General features: G+C 29.5%; 3 protein-coding genes across 4 annotated transcripts in view; 2 read left to right on the top strand and 1 right to left on the bottom strand.

Moving 5' to 3' along the window:
• Positions 1-1,446: 1,446 nt before the first annotated feature.
• On the top strand, positions 1,447-1,935 carry LOC136078617 (zinc finger MYM-type protein 5-like). The gene has a single exon (XM_065794400.1). It carries the CDS (start codon positions 1,447-1,449, stop codon positions 1,933-1,935), a length of 489 nt encoding a protein of 162 aa, XP_065650472.1.
• A 1,622-nt stretch (positions 1,936-3,557) lies between these two features.
• LOC136078618 (uncharacterized) lies at positions 3,558-6,701 on the top strand. The gene is made up of 4 exons (XM_065794401.1): positions 3,558-3,654; positions 4,235-4,777; positions 5,281-6,042; positions 6,283-6,701. The coding sequence occupies exons 1-4, from the start codon at positions 3,558-3,560 to the stop codon at positions 6,699-6,701; spliced, it is 1,821 nt and encodes a 606-aa protein (XP_065650473.1).
• A 2,458-nt stretch (positions 6,702-9,159) lies between these two features.
• LOC136078086 (solute carrier family 28 member 3-like) overlaps positions 9,160-23,286 on the bottom strand; it is a 93,470-nt gene continuing 79,343 nt past the window's right edge. For both annotated transcript variants that reach the window (XM_065792922.1, XM_065792923.1), the window contains exons 8-10: positions 22,180-22,359; positions 13,164-13,344; positions 9,160-9,461 (exon numbers count right to left, since the gene is read on the bottom strand). In XM_065792922.1, the coding sequence (XP_065648994.1) occupies positions 9,364-9,461; positions 13,164-13,344; positions 22,180-22,359 (459 nt within the window). In that variant the 3' untranslated portion in view covers positions 9,160-9,363. The remainder of the gene's footprint in view (positions 9,462-13,163; positions 13,345-22,179; positions 22,360-23,286) is intronic.

Raw genomic sequence — 23,286 nt, forward strand, 5'->3', positions numbered from 1 at the left:
GATGGTTTAGATGTAATATTTTGGGCTCATCAAAGTTGTTGCCAATTAGTTTTAGGATTGTTTTTGTATGATTTATGTGATCTATAATATTTTTTGTTTAATTTTGAATTTAGTATTATTTAACTGTTTAATAACACTGATAAACAAGTTGTGGAAATCCAGTGGCGTAACTAGGGGGAGCACAGCCCCGCAAGGCGGTAGGGCCCCAGAGCTTAGAGGGCCCCGCGAAGATTTTTCACGTATTCTTAAATGAAAAACAGATAATTTTTCAACAATAGGAACTCTATCATAGAATTTAATTTCAATAGAAATTCTATTATAGAATTTAATTTCAATAGAAATTCTATTATAGAATTTAATTTCAATAGAAATTCTATTATAGAATTTAATTTCAATAGAAATTCTATTTCAGAATTTAACTTCAATAGCAAATCCATTGTAGAATTTCTATTGAATGTAAACATTAGCGAATAGTAAAGTTGTCTATTATAGAAATACCGCTGATATAATTTAGTACTTTAGTATTTGTCGATAAAGTCAGGTGATTTTATAGTGGAAAATTAAGTATAAATTATTAAATACAATTATATTTAGAAGGTAAGTGCTTTTCTATTTATATGCATTCATGCGAAGCAGTAAAAAAGTCATATAATTATAATTTTCATTACAATAAGTTGAGTTATCAAAATGTTTAGCTAATAGGTAATAAATTAGTTATATTTATAATATTGGTAATATTTTTTAACTGCTTGTTAAAAAAATCTTTCAATTTTATTCTAGCGATTTAAAATATCCTATATAAATTAATTACTGAGATCTTGAATTTTTAAATAAAAAATGTATATAAACGCGATACAGGTAGGCAGAGCCGTACCAAGGGCGGGGCCGGCCGGGCCGCGGCCTGAGGCGCCAAAATTGGGAGGGCGCAAACTTTAATAAATTAAAAAAACAATAATCAGTTTATGAAACTAATTTTCACGGCGTCGCTGCTGTTGATAAGAAAATTAATTAAAATTCCGCCTCTTGACACAAACTCTTAAATATTAAAGCTCATAAACTGAACAAAAAAGCGCCCTATAACACTAATATACCTTTGATAACTTTTGAGCATTATAATTCTATTATGAGTCGAACCCAAAAGTTATCTGGTGCTGAATTAAAGAAGAATACAAAACAGCGCCAAGAAAGTGACGAGAAACTACAAAATTGTTTCAAAAAGTGGTTGGTAACAAACTCAGTGGAGAAACAAATTATTTCAGAGGATATTTGTATTGAAATTAATGACAATTCAACAGATCCAATAATTGACTTTAATTGAGTTCAGATCATCATTTGGAATTAATTGAAAAGGAGATTTTCATCAGCCAAAGTCAAGAAGAATTTTGCACAACTGATTCAGAACTAACCAGGAAAGATGAAAATGCCTAGCTTTCAGGCCCAGCTGAAATGGACGAGGATGAACTTCATTCAGAAATCTCAGAAATTCCAGTGGCCTCGGAAGAAAATTTTCAACATAGGGATCCAGCAACATGGCCTAAAATAACGGACAAAACAAGATGCTTTTTGATTGAGCATAGGCTAGAGCAAGACAGAAGAGAATTTTTCCCAAACACGCTGTGTGATTTTGACAACAGAATGCGACACTTCAGCTCAAAATGGTATGAAAAAGTTCATCCCAATGGTAAAAAATTTGTTCGCACTTGGCTGCAGTACAGTAATAAAAAAGATTCTTTATTTTGTTTTTGCTGTTTGTTATTTTTAACAACAAAAACCAACAGTTTCTCAGAAATTTCTAAAGGGTTTTGTGACTGGAAAAAACTAAACCCAAGAATTCCTGAGCATGAAAACAACAATGAACACCAAAGATGCTATTCTGATCGGAAAACTCTTGAAAAAAACCTCAAGGAAAGAAAGACCCTGAATTCTGATCTGTAGAGAGTTATTAGTGGAGAGATGAAAAAGCGGAGAGATATCTTAAAAGTGATTGTTGATGCAATTTTTTTCTGTGCCAAGAACAATCTTGCCCTTCGGGGAACAACAGAAGACATCGGTCAACAAAACAGTGGCATTTTTCTGAGCTTAATTGAGTTGATTAGCAAAAAAAACCACAACATCCTACTTTTCTCCTTGAATTCAAAAAGAGTTGATTGAGTTACTTGGGCAGAAAGTCAGGAAAGAAATTTTGTCAAACATCAAAGAAGCTAAATACTACTCTGTTCTGTTTGACTGCACTCCAGATACCTCCCACAAAAAGCAAATGATTCAGATCATCAGGTATGTCCGCATCAGTGATGAAACCTGCACAATTAAGGAAAGCTTTGTGGACTTCATTGAATCTCACCAAAAAACCGGAAAATGTCTTGCAACAGAGATAAGTGAAAAATTGGAGAAGGATGGTTTAAGCATTTCCGATTGCCGGGGCCAAGGCTATGACAATGGATCCAATATGTCTGGAAAATACAATGGCGTCAAAGCTCACATCCATTCTCTTAATGAGTCAGCAAGATTTGTTCCATGCGCAGCTCACACTTTAAATCTTGTTGGTGTTCATGCTGCTGAGGTTTCCTCTCATTTCCACTCATGATTACGTTTTTTGGAAAGGTTCAAGCCATCTTTAACTTTTTTTCAAGCTTCACGTCAAGATGGGAAAAACTGATGAAAACGTTGACCATTTCATTAAAGGGAAATAGTGACACAAGATGGTCTACCAGAAAGAAGCAATTACACCATTGCACAGACAAATCAAAGATGTTCTTCAAGTTTTGGAATCCATTATCCACAATCCCATGACAAATGCTGTCACAGTTAGCAGCGCAAAAGAACTTCTCATTCATATTGATTTCAATTTTTTGTGTTTGTTGGATTTCTGGTGTCAAATTCTTTCTCTAATTGACCGGGAAAATAAACTGCTTCAGTCAAAAACCATTTCAATTGACATTGCCGTAAAAAAAATGAAATGGTTGAAGGCTTTCATTCAGAATTTTTGAGATGTTGGGGTGGACAATATTATTAAAGATGCCACAGAAAAAGCTAACCAGAGCGGAATTGATGGTGGCTTTCCAATTAAGAGGAAGCGCAAAGTGAAGCGAATAGCACTTTATGAAGCTGAAGATGACTCTCACCTTCTCACAGCAGAAACAGAATTCGGATCTCAGTGCAACTTTGTGTTTGACAGCATTATTACACAAATGGAGTGGCGGTTTGAGGCTGATGTCTGGTGTATCCTCTGATTTTGGCTACCTCAGTGGGCATTCACTCTCTAAAAGTTCAGTGGATGAACTCAAGAAAGAAGCTGCAAATTTATCTCAAATTGACAAGGCAGATTTAGATTCTTCCGATTTCCAGTCAGAAATGGCAAGCTTTAAATATCAAGCTGCCGCAATGATGGACAACTTTGAAAAATCTAGCCCGATCGACATTTTGCAGCTCATTCATAAATATTCTTTGACCGATGCTTATCCCAACACAACAATTGCTATTCGCATCTTCCTCACATCTTAGTCACAGTTGCTACGTGTGAGAGAAGTTTCAGTAAACTTAAGCTCATAAAACACTATATGAGGTCAACAATTGGCCAAAAACGTTTGTCTAGTTTGGCTATAATTTCAATTGAAAATGAAGTGGCAAACAACATTGATTTTGATGATGTCATTAGTGAATTTGCCTCAAGAAAAGCCAGAAGAGTGGCATTGAACTAAAGTTTGTGCAACCTTAATGACAAATTTTACTTATAACTTGATGTGATAAATTTTGTGATCAATAAATCATTGTTTTCGTTTAATTTTCTTCTTTTTTTTTTTAAAAGAGGAAGGGGGGGGGGGGCTAAGGGAGGGGAAGAGGAGTCACAATTTTCTTTTCTACGGCCCTGCAGGTAGAACCATGTTTTTGTGTTGAGTACGCACTAGGTTTTGCTATAGAACAAGGATAGTACGAATTAACAAAGAAACACAAATTATGTGTACATATTTGATATAAAATTGAAAGGGCGGACTCAAGATACGAACTAAAGAATAAATACAAATTAAGTTTATTATTTATTCAAAAATATTTAGCCACATATATTTATATCTTTAGGGTTAATACATATAATTGTTCTAATAAAACATTTTTCTTACAATAGCATGGACTCAAAAAGAACTTATATGAGTGGAGCCAGAAAAGAAATTAAAAAAGGAGGCTGATGATAGATTACGTAAAAACAATAAAAAGATATCCTTATTTTTTTTATCAGTAGAACAGAAACCTAGTGAAGAAGTTGTAGATAAAAATATCAATGTCATTACTAGTACTTCTCAAGCAACCCAACAAGAAGAAATGTTATCTGTTTCAATTAACTTAGAACACAAGGAAATTTCGAAAGATCATAATGAATCTCGTTATAAAAGTAATGCATATATTTTCGCACATTCTAATAATCTTACCACTGCAGTGCAAGTTGAAGAAACAGATCCAGAACCGAATATATTTCAGGAATTAAATACATTAAGAACAGATATGGGATATTTTAAAGGAAAATTTCTTGATGATAGCACAAAAAGATTTATTATTTCCTCTGAAAGATGCAAACCACAAGGACCATTTAAAAAAGATTCTTCACAAAATTTTAGACATTTTTCCACAAATTATTATTATTGTGCATATAAATTTGGTCGAACACAGCGATTTTGGCTCTGTTATTCCAAAATTCTGGACTCAGCATATTGTGAACCATGTTGGTTATTTTCAAATGATAAAAATAACCAATGGCGTACGGGAGTTCGAGACTGGAAAGGGCTAAGTAAAAAAATAAAAAGTCATGCTAATAGCCTAAAACATATTGAAGCATGTCAAGTATACGATCATTGGAAACAAAACAGGACACTTAATGAGGACAATAATTCGTCATAAAGCTTCATTTTGGAAGATGGTATTAGAAAGGTTATTTAACATCACTTTAATGTTAACAAAAAACTCACTTGCATTTAAAGGTCATAGTGAAGTGTTGGCAGATTAAATTTGGCAATTTTTTAACAAATGTAAATGGCAATTTTTTTCTCATGTTTACTTGTTGTCAAAGTACGACGATACAATGAAACAAGTACTCAATAAGCCTAAAGGCACTATAAAATATCTTAGTCCAGCTATCCAAAATGAAGTGATTTAATGTTTAAGCCAAAATTTAGAAAAAACATCTTTATTCGAAATAAATGAATCTGCCTTTTTTTCTATTATAGCTGACACAACTCAAGATGTATCTAAGAAAAGAACAATGAAGTTTAATTTTTCGATACGTTCACATAGTGCGCAAACAGGACACTCAACCTTGTCAATTAGAGTTTAAAGAAACATTTTTGGGTTTTTATGAAATAAAGGATCATTCGGCAGTAGGTTTAACCAATCAATTGTTATTATTGCTTGAAAATAAAGGAATAGATTTAAAAAAGTGCCGTGGTCAAGGATATGACGAAGCTAATGTGATGAGCGGCATTTATAACGGAGTTCAGAAAAAAATAAATAATATTCAGCCATCTGCACAATATGTTCATTGTGCGAGTCACAATTTAAACCTGGTTATAAATGATGCTGTTTCTGGTTGTAGAGAAGTAAAGAATTTTTTTATAATTTTACAAGAAATTTACTCCATTTTTGGCAACAGTATTAAAAGATGGGATTTGCTATCAAATTTTAGCGGGAAGTCGGAAGTAACATTAAAAAAATTAAACCCAACAAGATGGTCTTCAAGAATTAATTCTTTATTAGCTATAAAGTTACGCTTTTTAGATATAGTTAAAACTTTAACTGAAATTTCTTTAAAATATTCGAAAAAAGTAGAACAAACTGAAGCTCTGAAATTAAGGGACAAAATTTCAAACTTTGAATTTGTTTTTATTTGCGTCATTATGTATCACATATTAACGAATGTAAATTATGCTTCAAAAAACTTACAAAAAAAGTACATAGATCTATACGAAGCGGCCACGTTATTTGGTACACTGAAATTCAAGTTAAAAGATTTTAGATCAAATTACGATTTATTTAAATTAGAGGCTGTTACTATTTGCAGTAAGTGGAAAATAAAACCAACATTTAAGGATAAGAGGCAATCCAAATATGCGAGACATTTTGATGATTTAAGTTGAAGTCATTTCAACGAATGCGCTGAAAAAAGATTTCAAATTAATGTATTTTATAGGACCATAGATATTGTTAACGTGCAAATAAGTGATAGATTTACTGGAATGGAAAAACTTTCAAATCTTTTTAATTTTTTACAGCCTTAAAATTTAATAAAATTGTCTGAAGATGATCTAATTAAATCAGCTAAATTATTGCAACATAGTTACCCATACGATTTGACAAAACATTTTCCAACCCAATTAATTAATTCAATCACTTTTATTAAAAATGACATCACAGAAGCAACTACATTAATAGATTTAGCTGACATACTGCTCATCAAATACAGTTTTATGAAGTGTGATTTTTCAGATGTAAACACAGCAATATTGCTATTGATGACAATACCTGTGACAGTTGCAAGTGCTGAAAGATCTTTCAGCAAATTAAAGATTATCAAATCATATTTAAGAAATAGCATGTCTCAGGAGCGTCTCAAACATTGTGCAATTTTGGCAATAGAGAACGAAAAAGCACAAACATTAGAATTAGATGAAGTAATTGCGAAATTTGCGAATAAGAAGGCAAGAAAAGTTTATATTTAAAGTTGTTCAACAAATACAAAGTTTCTTAGAACATTCTTCAATTTTTTTTTCTATTCTTGATAGCATTTTAAAAATTACTGTCTTAAGATAGTATAGTTATTATGAAAATAAAAATTCTCCCATAGGCATAAGTGAGGTAAAGTTAATTTTTGCTATTAAGGATGTTCGTTCTTTTTTATAATTATTTTGTAAAAAGATTCTAGTTTATAAAATAAATTTTTTTTTATATACTTAATCGTGTTATATTAACTCAATATATAAAGCAAATATTGGATATTTCATTTGTAAATATATTTTGAAAAAATTTAAAGTGGGAGGGCCCCTTTTCTTTTTTGGCGCGGGGGGGGGGGGGGGCTAAAATTATATTTACGCCACAGTGGAAAACAAATATGTTTTTTATATATTATAATGTCGTTTTTAGTGCTGATTTCAAATCTGAAAACCATTTTTTTGTATCACGCAAGGTTTTTGAGATATTCGTAAAACTGTGTTTTCTATGTTTTTGCTAAGCATAGAAATATATATTACTATTTTTTGTTATATTTTATTTATTTTATTTAAAAAGGTTTACATAGTTTTATCATTATTTAAATTTAAATTGAATTGTAATTTAATATCATGGCTTTCAGAGGCTGTATTAATTCAAAAGATATGTTTTGTTATGTCTGTGGCTATCTAACAAACAAATCTCATCGGAAAACGTTTACACCATGCCTAAAAAAGTGTTACACAATGACTCAGAGTCGTTTATATACTTACGTAACAAATTTCCTGAAATAAGTGACGCTAAGGTGAAAGAAGGTATATTTATAGGTCCTCAAATAAAAAAGATTTTTACTGACACCCACTTTGAAAATTTACTTAGTGGTGTTGAAAAAAATGCATGGCTTGGCATTTAAATCCGTCGTTGCTAATTTTATCGGTAATAACAAGTCTGTAAATTTTGAAGATGTGGTTCAAAATTGCATAAAGGCCTATAGATTGATATGGGATGCAACATGTCCCTCAAAATTCATCTCCTAGACAAAATTCATCTCCTAGATTTCTTTCCATAAAACTTTGGTTCTGTAAGCGACGAACATGGTGAACGCTTTCATTAAGATAAAATGGTAATGGAGTCGCGTTATCAAGGTCGTTGGAGTGCAACAATGTTAGCGGATTACTGCTGGACACTTCAATGCAATTTGCCGAACGTTCGTCACAAGCGTAAATCCAAAGTCAAAATATTTAAACCAGACAATATTTATTAATATTAGGCTTTATTTTTAATATAAAAAATTTTTTGTTTTTAATTGTCTTTAATTGAATTTAAAAATTATAGGTAAAAAACCATTTTTAGGATTTAATAAGGTACGTTTTAAATTTATAATCACGAAGTTAAATAAATTATTTAAAACAGTTATAATATTTTACTTAACTTATAAAAAACAAAATATAATATTAAAATAATGATATATTAATAACTTAAATTGCTTAAAATTATATTAAAAAATACATGTAAATAATTATAGTAATGTCACTATAAAGATTTACATGCATTATATTATTTTAAAATTGATTTAACATGCATAAATGCGTTATGCCCTATATCTCAAAAACTGAGGATGATAGAAAGAAATGGTTTGCATATTTAATTTGTCTTAAAAAACCACCTAGTTGGCAAGATTTCCACAAAAAATTTCTATTTGTTTATCAGCGTAAAATATACCAGTTTTTGACTACTTTATTAACGAAGTTAAATAAATTATTTAAAACAGTTATAATATTTTACTTAACTTATAAAAAACAAAATATAATATTAATGGCATGTTATGTTTTTTTCGAGAGTTTAATGTCTGAACATGTTTAAATTATAGATAGCCTGCACTTTTTCAAAATTTAAAGCTTTTTTCTTGCTTTACGGAGTGTGGGTGTAGTTTATATGGGTATATTATTTTTTATTTGAGAGTTTAATATCTTAACATGTTTAAAATATAGATCGCCTTTTTTCATTTTTAAAGCTTTGCAATCAAAAGAATAATTGGTGCTTTTTAATTGTTCCGTTTTACTCTACCTACTTGCAAAGTATGAAAAATTTACTACTCTGAAGTTTCGTTACTTTGATTGTCAAATCTCATTTTTATAATTTTTTTTGTTGCTTTTTTTTTTACTTATATCAATAAATTTTTAAAAAATCATAAAAAATAGCATCAACAAGAGTTTGTTTCTTAAGTATCCCTAAATGTCCCGCTCGATGCTACGTGGATGACTGTGCTGCTAATAATATTAACCAACTATATTCCAAGAATTCTTAAGAAAAATCAATGCCAAGTTGTTCAAATATTAGTTTCGACGACACGCAAATATGCCAATTACAGAATTATTTTACGTAATGTTTAAATTTTTTATTGGTTAAAGTTTGTTGTTTTTATGAAAACTTTTTTAATGAATACTTTTTTAAAAAACATGTTAAAAGAGATAAGTTGTGCCAATTATTATTTTACATACATTAGTTACATTTGCTACGTCGCTAAAATGAGTTTTATATATAAATTATATATAAATTGCGTTTTTATGAAAAAAAAAACTATATTATTAAAAAAACACAGCCTATGGGCTGTTTTTTTAGTAATTTAGTTTAATTTGTTTTAACACAAAATGGTAGCAACTTATGAAGTTGTATTTACAAACTTTGCGATATATTAAATATGTTAATCGTTAAATTTCTTGCAGATGTAGGTGTTATATTACTGTCATACTTCTGATCATCATACAACATGCCTAGAGAAAAAAAAATCATATGAACATCTCATATATATCCTTAAAAAAATAAAAAGGGTTGTCTATAACTTTTTATTAAAACGTTTTAAAAAAAAACACAACACAACACAACACTTTTAATAATAAAAATCAAAAAAATACTTTATTTTATAAAATAACTTTAAATAAAAAATTTTAATAAAAATAATAGCATAAATAACTTTAAATAAAAAATTTTAATAAAAATAATAGCATAATATTAAACAATAAAAATAATTTTAATAACAAAAAAAAAAAGCTTTTCTTGACAAATGATAATCCCGATCTAAAATATGCCCTGCTTTGGGGTGAAGACTACAGATAGTGTCTCAATAATAATATTCATTTTGGGTAGATGCTAACTGCATCCGGCTATTGTTTTGTTGAAGGCCTCCTAGGAAAAGATTTTAAAGGTAGGCAGAAAATCTCATCTTCATCTAATAGGGTGGCGTAGATATAAACCTGTGTCACACTGTTTCCTGCCTAAGATAACGAGCACTGGGACCATCTTGACTTTACCAATGAGTTTTTGCTTGCGTATCCTTGGAGGTGACTAAGCAGCTCTTTCCGTTATCTCCTAAAGAAGGTACCTATAAAATTCAGTTTAAAGGTTCTGAGGCCGGCTGATAGTAAGGTTTCACGAGCTTTGTAGTAAGATTAAATATCAAAGTAATACTAGTACAATGGAAGGTATCCCGGTTGATGCTTTTGGTGAATGTTACCGAGGTCACATGAAAATCCCTTTGTAACAACTGGTTTGATAAAAAATGAAGAAACAACATAACTTATTGGTTAGGGTATCATACACTATCTATGATTGGGTCTAGTTATTTAATTAATAAAAATATAAACAGAGTTCTTAAAATATTAATTAAAAAAACCATCATTATCATCAAATTGTTTTAATCTACCCTTTGTAAATATTCGTGGTATTCATCATTCAAATATTCGTGGTAACTATTTTATCATCCCTTTAAAGTAACGTTTTTCCAAATTCACCAGATCTACTTTTTTTTTGTAAGAACTATTTTTAAATTACTGAGTTGATGGTAATTATCCTTTGATTCACAAAGACTCTAATATTCAAATGATAGTCCGGGGCGTATACTTAAATTTGATTTAATTTAAGCACAAAGACTCTAATAGTCAAATGATTACCCTGGGCATATACTTATATATTCAACTATACCACTTAATCAATTGTAATAATTTTTTTAATAATGATGCTTACATAATTAGTTTTTATTTCAACAAAAATAAATTAAGCCTTAACTTTACGACGTGCAAGTAATTTATTTATTTGTAAAGTACATTGTCTCCACAATTTTACTTTGCATCACTTTTTTTGTAGCATTAATCTATAAACCTCAAAAAATTTTAACACTATTTGCACAATTACCTCTTTTCCTCAATATTCCCTACACAATTGCCCAGTAAGATTTGATAACTCGCTGCTAAGGAGAGTATGGTGGATTAGCTTTTTTTAGAACAAAATTGACTTTATTTTTCTTATACCATTACACTTTTTTGGATTAGTGAATTAATGCCAGATCTGGCCAAAATAAGATTGGTTGTTTGTGCTTTTTAATTAGAGAAAGAAGTCGTTTTTTCAAACATTCAGTCGCATATATTTCTAATGTAAAAGATTAATTTGTTATGAAAAGAGAGCTTTTAAAATCACAGCTGCTAAAAGCCTGCCGTACAAGGAACTTAGGAGCGAATTTTTCAACTCGAATGTACTTAAATTTTTTCGAAGCTTTTTAACTTTTGACTGATAATAGTATTGATTACCTGGAAGCAAGTGACTAAGTTTCATCGTCTTCTAAAATGCATAAATTATTTTTCGTAATTAATTTAAAGATATTTTTAGCTTGTCCAATTGCCTTGATTTCTCCAACAAGCGATCTGTTTAGTACTTTTATCTTGTACTATGCTTTTTTTTTAAATACTCTTTGAAAGAAAGATTTTTTCAACTTTTAGACTCTCTACTCGACATTGCAAAAACTAATAAGAAGTCAACAATACTAAACCCACTCACAAAAAAATAGTTATGTAAGCATCATTATAAAAAAATCATTACAATTTATTAAGTGGTTTTTGAGAAAACACAATTTAAAACTGTCCAAATTTTAACCGATCATGGTGATACTATAACTATTTTCTTATTTGCTTAGCACCTTTTCAATCATTTTTTTTATTGTTCTTTATTGTTCTCCTTCCCAAGACTGCACTGATTGATTTTGACCGAGCTTTTACTTTTTATCCTTCAGCCAATATTAATATTATTAGTGAATTTTATGATCCAAGCTATTTACACTGAATATCTTGGATCTAATATCACTGACCTTGCTGGCTTTAAAGCATAAAATATTTATCTTTCTCAATCTCTTACTAGTAGACTTTGAGACTTGTTTTCATACAACCCTTATAACTTATTTCATTCCTTGATTTGTGGTTTTTTCTTTGACCTAGCTTGTGCTCAAGTTCTCCTTGTCACCTTCGTTCAGACAATTAAAACTATTGTCTTCTACATATTATTCTACATATTCTAAATTATTTTACTACTATCTTCTTGTGTGATTTCCTTCACGATGGTTCTTGGGCTGAATTGTTTCATCTCTCTAAAAATTATGCTCCCTTTATAATCTCATGGATTAAGGCAGACATAGAAGCTATTATTACTTTTTGTTAGTTTTAAATCAATCCTCACTCTAACCAAAGCTTTTTTCTTTTCTTCCGCCAATTCTAATCACAAGCAATTTCATCTTTTCCCCTAGAACATTCCTTAAGAACAAATTAATCTTTTTATCATTGCAAAAAATCGCAAAAGTACAATGGTAAGGTTCAAGATTCTTGGTTTAGTAAATCATTTATTTATCTCAGAAGTTACTTTCTAGAAACTTTTGGAAAATCATTAACAATTAATAAAGACAAGTCTAACATTCCATCACTCATACATAGGCATGATCTTATTACCTCTCCCAAGAATAAGGCAGACCTAAGAACCTAACCTAAGAAGCAAAAAACTTTTCTACTACTTTATCTCTTGAATCTGATGATCGCATTCTTCTTTTCATCTCGAAGAAACAAGTGATTCTGCTAAGACCTCCAAACCCCTTTTGCTATTAAAAATTTAAAATTATTGAATCATTCTTTTCTGAACACAGTCGTTCTTGATGGACAACTCTCTTTCATTTCCAGTAACTTTTGGGGTACCAAAAGTTTTCATCCTTGGTCCTATATTGTTCCTCATCTAAATTAACGATTTTCTAATAATTTTACCTCTTAAGTGGCCCTATCTGCAAATGTCATCAATTTTTGATTGTTTAGAATTTATAAGCAGCCCATCTTGAATGTGATCTAATTTCTGTGACAGCTTGGGGCTTGCAGTGACTGGCGAATTTCAAGCCAAGCAAATCTCAGTAGTTAATAATTATTAAAATATTGTTGATATTCTTATGTCAATGAATGGAAACGCCCTTACAGAATCTACCTTACTGAATCTTCTACTTTATGTCTTCTCAGATAATCATTTATTCCCAACCTCTAAAAAAGATGCTATATGCAATCTGTTGTAAATTTAGCACCTGTTAAGATTGCTAATTTCTTACTTTTTTTAGTGGTTAGCTGCAGCCTTGTTGAGAGTTATTAAAAATTAAAAAATAAATAAAAAAAACAACAAACCTGCAATACAAGCAGTCATAAAACATGCTAATGTCCCAGATACAAGTGCTCTGAATACCAACTTTGCTAAACATTGTTTTTTACTTGGAATAAGACAACTTAATCCTCCTAATTGGATTCCCATAGAACCAAAATTAGCAAAGCCACAGAGTGCATAAGTAGCAATTACTTCTGAACGTTGCTGTAAAAGTTTCAATAAAATTTAACATTAAAAAAGAATTCAAGACAGTTTTGATAAAATATTAAATTAAATTTTTTTTTAAGTTAAAACTTTATGTTCAAAATTAGTTAAAAGCAGTGGCGTACCAACATGTTTTGGGGCCTAGGGCGGCACTTGGTAAATGGGGCCAATATATATATATATATATATATATATATATATATATATATATATATATATATATATATATATATATATATATATATATATATAGTATATATATATATATATATATATATATATATATATATATATATATATATATATATATATATATATATATATATATAAATTAGTAAAAAACACTTATCTAACTTTTATCTTCTACTTTAAGTTTAGCCATTGCTAGATCATCAGGAAGAGTGCTGGATCATCGGGAAGAGAACTCTTCCTGATGATCCAGCAATGGTGAAACTTAAAGTAGAAGATAAAAGTTAGATAAGTGTTTTTACTAACTTATTATTGCTCTGTTCTTTAAGAACATTGAGCACTCTATTTGTAAAATAAACCAACATAATTTACATATATATATATATATATATATATATATATATATATATATATATATATATATATATATATATATATATATATATATATATATATATATATATATACTACATTAATGAATGTATGTATAACACATTATCTTTCTCCACTTTCTTGAAAACGTTTGTAATAAACAAAAATTAGCAAATACCATCTTTATCATTATCTATCAGTTTATATGTTTATTTATATATATATATCCATTAACGCCATTTTATCACTTATAGAAATTCATTTATGTACACAAAGGACTAAAACATTAGTTTTGATTATTTATTTTAAATGATAATACAATGATGTACAATGTACAGTAAAAAAAACAGATTTACAGCAAAGAGTTACCTCTTGAAACACATTAAAATACTTTTTTGCGAGCCTTGACTTCTGCAAGTCATTTGATTAACTCATCAAAATTCACATGTTTTGCAATTTCGTTTTCTACTGATATTATGGCCAAGCTCGTCAAACGAGACTGGCTCTTGTAGAGCGGAGATTTTAATTAATTTCAATTTTGAAAAACTCCTCTCACAAGAAGCCACGGACACACATATAGTTAGAAACAGTTTAAGAGCTTCAGTCACGATTGGCAACAATTCACGAAAGTCCATTTCGATGATAAACTGAAGCATTTTCAAGGATGTCCATGCAGCTGCAATGTCTAATTTGATGCCAGAAGCCTTTAGATGCCTTCTCAGCTTTTACTTCAGGCAGCATTTCTTCCACCTCTGCATCATTGAAAGTTTCTGAAAACTGATGGGCATAGGTTACAATTTCTTCATCAGCTCCCTTCAAAAGATTACCTGTGTGTACAACAGCAAACTTTTCATATACAGTGTTCATCGAGGTCAAAAGTTTTTCCAATTCTACATGAAAGTGGTCAGTGCACTCGAACATAGCACGCTTCAATTCTTCCTGTGGAGTTAAACCTGCATCTTTAGCAATTTCTCCTGGCATCATCTTTTATCAATGCATATTTCAGCACAAGTCTGGGTCGCATATTCTACAGCATTATGGACCAGAACTTCTTGACTTCCTACTAAAAAGGTCTTCAAGTTTTTAAGCTTCACAACACACTTTTCCAAGCTAATACCTTTGATTTGAAGATATTTTTGGGCATGATTCAGCTTGAGTAGAATGAGGTACCACAAATGCAAGAAGCAAAGGAAATTGAAATTACAAATGTTTGTCATCAACACCTCCGCTGCTCCTCTCTTATCTAGGTTTTCAGAAGCATCGCAAAGATTTTCCACAGCCTTAACCAACTTTTAGAAATGTTTGAAGATTGGTTTCACGGCATCATGATAAGCACTCCACCTGGTATCATTAAGTCTCTTCACTGTCACTCCAACGGTTTCTTTTAGGACCTCCCATCTATGTGTTGAACATGAAAAAAACGTGTACACACTTTCCAAAGTTCCAAAAAATGTGACACAAACAGAAACACTACCAAAAGCATGTACGCCACATAAATTAAGCGAATGGTTAGCACAAGGCACAAATATTGCTTTTAGATTAAATTCTTTAATTCTGGTTTGTACTCCTGCATGAATGCCAGACATTGTCTTGGCATTATCGTATCCTTGGCTTCGACAAAGCTTTAAATCCAAGCCGTCCTTTTCAAGAGATTGAACAATTTCCTGTGTTATGGAGTCTGCCTTTTTCCCACTTAGAGAAATAAAACCTTCACCTCCACGTTCCTGTTGCCAATTTTCACATACTTTATGACCTGACTGATTTGTTCTGTGTGGGATATACAATATGCCATAGAATTAAGCTTTCTTGATTTCACAGATTAATTCTTGTTTTACAGCATTGCCTAAAGGAGATATAAACTCATTTTGCACTGCAGGTGATAAATAAGAAACTGGAATCAATCCTGATTCCAATGATTGCTGAAGCCATATGCTGTGCTCCTTTAAAACAGGGTCATAGTTTGAAAGGAGGCTGACAAGTTCCAAGAAATTACCATGGTTTTCAGAAGCAAAGTCTTCCTTGTGGCCTTGAAAAGGCAAATTCTGTTTTTTTCTCAAATTCTGCCAAAAAAAAGTGTTATATCTAAGAGACGATGCAAAATGACTCTCCATTTCTTCTTCTCTCTTTCCATTACGTCTTGGTGAGCAGCGTCGATGATTTTGTTAAGGAGAAGCCTTGCTTCAAGTGTTTTCCATTTTTCTAAATTGTTAATATGTAATTCAGAGTTTTCGTGATCTGATACTTTAGGATTCAATTTCCACCAACTATTGAATCCTGTGATGAAACTTGATTTGGTCATTGGATTATCGTTCTGATCAAACAACTTGCAACAAAAGCAAAACAGTGATTTTTTTTCATGAGAATAGACCATCCATTTCCTCAAAATCTGTTCTCCACTTGGAAGCTTCTTGTAAAACTAGCTTTTTGTCAGCTGTCTAGTTTGACCCTTTGAATTTTCTCCTGGTTTATGAACTGGATCAAATGGCCCCTCCAAGTTCTGGTAAATTTCACTGCCTTGTCTTATAACATCGGTTCTGAGATAATCTGGCATTGGAGTGGGCCAGTTTCTTACATCATAATTTATTGTTAAATCTTCTGATTCGTGTACTGAATTTGCGTCTGATTCAGAACGTATCAAATTGGTTATGTCTTCTTCTTCTTGCCTTTTGTATTGTTCTTCTTCTCCTTTTTCTTGTTCTTCATTGCTTGTTTGTTCATTCCGTTGGTTATAGCTTGTACTTGGGCCTTCTAAAGATTCAGGGCCCTCCTTTGGCCCTGCTTCATTGTTTGCCTTCATTGTTTTCCCTTTTAGTAAATTTAAGTATTGAACCCAACAACCGTTGTAGTTCTTGTTCTTTGGCTTTTTGTTTTTTCTTCTTTTCCCATCCACTGGGATAGCTTCCTTTCATGTTATCAACAGGTCTCTTGACTCTGAAAATAATTGTTCTATTTTAGACAATAAAGTATTTAGAAAATAAAACAAACCTTTGCGTTATGGGTTTGAAAACGAACCAAACCTAATAAATAAACACTGTAACATAAAACTGTCAAGTTTTGAATTACATTTTTCGGCTATTTTCTTAGAAAAATTTCAGTATAAGTAACAGTGATTAATGATGTTTTCAGTATAAGTAACAGTGATTAATGATGCTTTCAGTATAAGTAACAGTATAACGATGTTTTCACTTCGCTTGTTAGTAGATATCTATTTAAAGTGAAATGTGCGCACATGAAAATGTAAAATTTCTGGTTTTAAAATTCATTGTTCTATCGTTGTAGGTTTTCAGTGGCCTATTGTTCTATTTATGCATCAGAGCTTCGCATGTCTCCACGAATAAAATTAGGTAATTCTTAAGGTGTGCTTAATAACGTTTTTCATTGGAATTATTTTTTATTATTATTTGTGGTTTTACTTTAGAGACAGGTTTGCAGAGATTGGCTGTCTCCACGGGAGTTGTTTATTCTAGAATTTTCTTAAGGGAATTGTTTGATTGCCTATTATTGCTAATGCTTTAACGAGTATTTTCAAAACAGCTGTTCAAAGGGAAATTTAGATGTTCTCATTGTATATTATTGTGCCTCTAATTTAGTTAGTTGTGTGTTTTCTGTTTTGACGTATATTATATTTAATATATTATTTATTATATATATTATATTTATTATATTTACAACTATTATTGTGTTTATTGTATTTATTATATAAATTATATTAATTATATTTATTATACTCATTATATTTATTATATTCATTAAATCAATTATGCTAATTATATTTGTTATATTAATTATATTTATTATAATTATTATTTTTATTATATTAATTATATTTATTATATTTATCATATTTATTATATCTATTATATTTATTATAATTATTATATTTGTTTTAATTATTATATTTATTATATTTATTAATGTTCACAAATAAGCTAGATATTAATTGGATTTATGAACCATAAAAATAATATGGGGGATTTAAAAAAAATGGATTTTAATTTTAATGTTTTTGGAATCTGGGGCCCCCAAGATGAATGTTATCATGGTCTCGGGTTTAAATTTGTCCATGCCACCTATGGTAATAGCTCCTTCCATATGGGAAATTTGCTAGGACGAACAAACAATATCAAAACTAAATGTTTTCGTACTACTGATAAAAATTATTGTTTACCAAAATAGGCTAGGCCTACTCATTTTTAAGGTCAAAATTAGTTATTAAAAACCAAGTAATTAAATTGACAATACGGATAGTGTTTAAGGACAGGCCCCTTATGTGGCTTCAACATAAAACGACGTGTGATATAAAACTATAACCTGATAACTAAAATCTTCTCATGCAGCCTTGTTAGGCCTATATGCAGGAATAAAATTATAACTTACCATGTAACTTGGTGATGATGAACTGAAGACGTGATTTGCTCTCGAATTATTGAGGTACTGAATGATAGAGTATATTAATCACATTAATGAAATGATATAAACATCTGTCAGTCTGCCTGAACCATAATAAACCATAGACTCGTAGGTAGGGCGGGCGAATCTATTTATTAGTACTTGCAGGTGTGGGGGAGGAAACTTCGTGGAGGGCCTTCAAAACAGTCACGGTGGTTGTTTTGGCCAAGATGTCATTTCAATTTCTTACATCTTGGTTTGTTTGCTGTGGATGTTTATTATCTTGGCAAGCAGATACAATCATGTTTCAGGTTCATTTTTGTTGTAAACAATTATGATTACAGAACAAAAATGTTGACTATTACAAAATCTGGCTGAAGTAAAAAAAACATAAATTGTATTAACAATTGGGGGCCTACTCCCAGACAGGGCCTGGGGCGGACCGCCCCCCGCCCCACCTTCGTACGCCACTGGTTAAAAGCAGCCTTTATATAAGAAATCAATAAAAACTCTAATATAACAACCTTTGCAAAAGTGTTCAAATTGGATTTAAACTAAAAGTAAATGAGTATTTTTTCAAAAAAAAAAAATTAATTATTTTTAATAATATAACCATCACTGTCTATGATCTCTTGCCAATCCTTAAACAAAAACAAATGCGGTTGGTATAAAACTTTTAAGACTTTGAATCAAAGAACTGATTTAGGTGCTGTTGGAGAGCCTCATTGTTTTTAAATCTTTAATACATGCTGTAGCTTAGTGATCGTAGCTTAGTGATATTTTTTGGGATTAAGTAGGGCAAGTAGGATGATTAAAGCAACACTTCCAAGCCAAACTTTAATAACTTTTGCTGTATCATTTGAAATCCTAAAATGGCTTTTCATGGAAGAAGTAAACTTTGTCGTGCCCTGGGTTCTTTTTTAAGAGTTTTACTTAATGCTGGAGTTTCTGAAGTAATTGTAATGTTTGACAAAAGCAGTTCCCAGTACACAATGCCAACCCTCGGAATTAGGGTCGGCATTCAGCAATGCCGACCTTAAAGTATTTGAGATCGGCAAAAAAATTGCCGACCTCGTTTCTATGCTTTATGGTTAGACTTTTGTATCAAATAATTTTTGTTGACCTGATGCTGACCTCATTTTTCCTAATTCCAAGGGTTGCAATGCTGTGTCTCATCAAACCGAAAGCAACACTATTTTGTTAGCCCTAGCCACAGGCATTGGTGTGGTTTAAGTAGAGTACCCACTTCTTATCTCAAGATAATATCCATCCTTTTTTCCATTTGATGATAGGAAAGTTAAAATCACGATAAGATTTAAAAAATTTTATTTTTAGTAAACGTTTTGGCATAAGAAATAGTGTTTCCAATTTTATTGAAGGCTTTAATTTCACTAGCTATGGTTGCACTTATTACCGGTGGGCAATAAATGCAACCAAAAAGAAGAGTAAGTAAAGTGAGTTTAAACTAGAGTTGTTCAGAGTGCTTGATTTGAGATTTTAAATGTATTTTAGAACTTTCAAATTCATGGTTAGGGGTATTACAACTTATGTTAATTGTAGTAAAACTGCAATTGGTATAAATTGCAATAACCATGAGTTTTTAAACTACAAATTTGTTAAACTAGTCGCTGGGACAAAAATGACATCGTATTTATAGTTAGCAATTACTATTAAAAGTTTCAGAAGTTTGTTATGATTTAGAGACATAGCATTTGTATACAAGAGTATAAAAAAGCTATTATGTAACAATTTTTATGCCTATTATTGACTGGTAGCTGTTGATTGTGATAAATCAACAACTACCAGTTGTTAAATGTCCTAGTTGCTGACTGTGATGAATTAACCATTACCAGTCAATGATTGGTTTTAAACATCTTTGCATCTGCTGTCCTTTTTTTGTTACACAAAGGGATATTTTTTTTGACTCAATTGATAACATTTTTTGGGTGATGTCAATGCAGAGAATAGTAACTCTGCGGACAACATATTAAAAAAGTTTATCAAGTTTAAAAATGGTTTTAAGTTCATCATTATGTTTCTTCTTTTCTAGGTTCAGTACAGGATACAGTCAGATTGAATAAAAATCTCTTTGTACTTTGAATTAGCTTCATTTCTTGCCGAAGAAATGACTTTATTACAAGCCTCCGCAGAGTCAACTTTAACTATAAGTTGTTACAAGCATATCATTTATTATTTTAGTGCCATCTTTTGAATGTTCTTCTTGAGTGTCTTTTAGTGAATTTTTGACACCAACAACAACTTTTGGTAGCCCTGTTGGCTTACATACATTAAATTTTTTAACAGCTGTTTTCATAAGGACATAGTTTGCAACTGTTCTAATTTTGGTTATGTCTAAATAAGATGGTTTAGTAGTGAATATCTGATATGGAAAGGATTTTTTTTTGGAAGATGTTGTTTTTGCAAACTAGACTTTTTATCCTGAAGCATTTGAATTTCATTTGTCATGGCTGTTTCAAAAGCAAGAAACTCAAAGCAAAGTTCATCATTTTTGCCCTGAGCTTTAAAGTATAAGCAACTGAATTTGTTTTCAGTTGTAAAGCTGTTAAAACTGATATGTTGATCTAACTACTAACAAATAATACCAAATATACAAATAATAAAATATAAAAGTTGTGAAGATTTATCAGCCTAGGAGGACTACCACCCTTAACAGTGGATTAACACATGAGGGACATGAAATATTTATTACATTAGTTAACCTTATTAACACAAATTCTATAAAAATATTGGATGTTTTTTTATTGTGTATGTATGTATGTATGTATGTATGTATGTATGTATGTATGTATGATGTATGCCTGTATATATATATATATATATATATATATATATATATATATATATATATATATATATATATATATATATATATATATATATATATATATATATATGTGTATATATATATATATATATATATATATATATATATATATATATATATATATATATATATATATATATATATATATATATATGTAAATTATGTTAGTGTATTTTACAAATAGAGTGCTCAATGTTCTTAAAGAACAGAGCAATAATAAATTAGTAAAAAACACTTATCTAACTTTTATCTTCTACTTTAAGTTTCACCATTGCTGGATCATCAGGAAGAGTTACTAAATCTCGAAAAAAATTCAATTTATAGAAAAAATATTTTACAGGAAGTTATAAATTATTATTTATTCTTATTATAATAAATTATCATTTATTATATATTATATTATTATAATTATTATTATTGATGATCCAGCAATGGTGAAACTTTTAAGTTTCACCATTGCTGTAAAAGATAAAAGTTAGATAAGTGTTTTTTACTAATTTATATATATATATATATATATATATATATATATATATATATATATATATATATATATATATATATATATATATATATATATATATACATATATATATATATATATATACATATATATATATATATATATACATATATATATATATATATATATATATATATATATATATATATATATATATATATATATATATATATATATATATATATAAATTAGTAAAAAACATATATATATATATAGTAAGTATATACATATATATATATATATAGTAAGTATAACTTATATAATCGTGATATATTTGAAATATACGTGTTAAGTTTAATTTAGTTGTGTTCAGTTTTTTTCAATTTAAGACAAATAATATTATTAAATAGCAAATTTTTATATTTTTACAATCACTATAAACCCTTTAATTGAATTTAGTTTTCACAACAAAAAAAACTTTAGTTGTTAAAATTTTTGTAAAATATAAAAATTGCTAAAATAAATAAACTACACATGTAACAGTTGATATAGTTAAAAAAAAAAAAAAATACCTTACAGATAATTTTTCTGCACTAGCATTTAAAATCCTATTTGAAATCAGCGTTGACAGTTGTTGGTATGCAATAAACTCATTTAAAAATGTTTTGATGCCAAGTAATTTAGCGACTGCAAAAGAATCATTCCAGCTTACACCCATGATATATGCAAATGGCATAAAAATGTATGAACATATAAACTATAAAATAAAAATATTAGTATAATACTATTGGGTAGAGTTTTAAAAAGTATATGGTGATGTTTTTAAATTAACAGTAAGCAAACAAAAACAAAAATAAATAAAAAAAGAATTAAAAAATTATTGAAATCGATTTTGCTTTTGCAGTACAGAAAGTGAATTTAAAGTACATTCATTAAAGTGAATTTGTAGTACGGAATTTAAAGAGAGGAAAAAGTGTTAAAATAATAACAAAATAAAATACCATTTTTTATTTTAAAGAATAACATCTCTAACAAAAAAGAAAAAGGTTAATCAACCAAAATTTTAACAACAGATCCAAACAAAATACCCAACAACAACAAAAAATATTTTTTGATGTACACATTTTTACTCGGGTTTTATAAAATGATTATTATTTTATAAAGCCCGATAAATTTTTGTATATTTTCCCTTCATGACTGATTTCAGTTACAAACTCTGGTTTTTGGATTTCAGTACAAACTCTGATTTTTGAAGAACCTTTTTTGACAATATAATAGGCCTGTTAAATGTTCTAGTATTTTGAGGGACACCTAAAAATATTTTTAGATGAAAAAAAAAATTTTATTCCAGCATTATTTTATTATAAATAACATATTTAGAAGGTCAGACATTTTTGAAAATTTTTGAAACCACCTTAGTAAATACTTTATAAAACTATTTCAAAAATAGTAGCTGTATTCGATTAATTTTTTAAATTAATTTCCTTACAAAAACTGAATGGAAAACTGAAACATTTTTTTTTTAATAAAACCAAGAGTTTAGTTTAATCTCTTTTCTTAGTTTTAGTTAAATCTCTTTCTCTCTCGGTATATATATATATTTATATATATATTTATATATATATATATATATATATATATATATATATATATATATATATATATATATATATATATATATATA

The sequence above is a fragment of the Hydra vulgaris genome, chromosome 03 (genome assembly GCF_038396675.1).
Source record: "Hydra vulgaris chromosome 03, alternate assembly HydraT2T_AEP".
Taxonomy (NCBI): Eukaryota; Metazoa; Cnidaria; class Hydrozoa; order Anthoathecata; family Hydridae; genus Hydra; species Hydra vulgaris.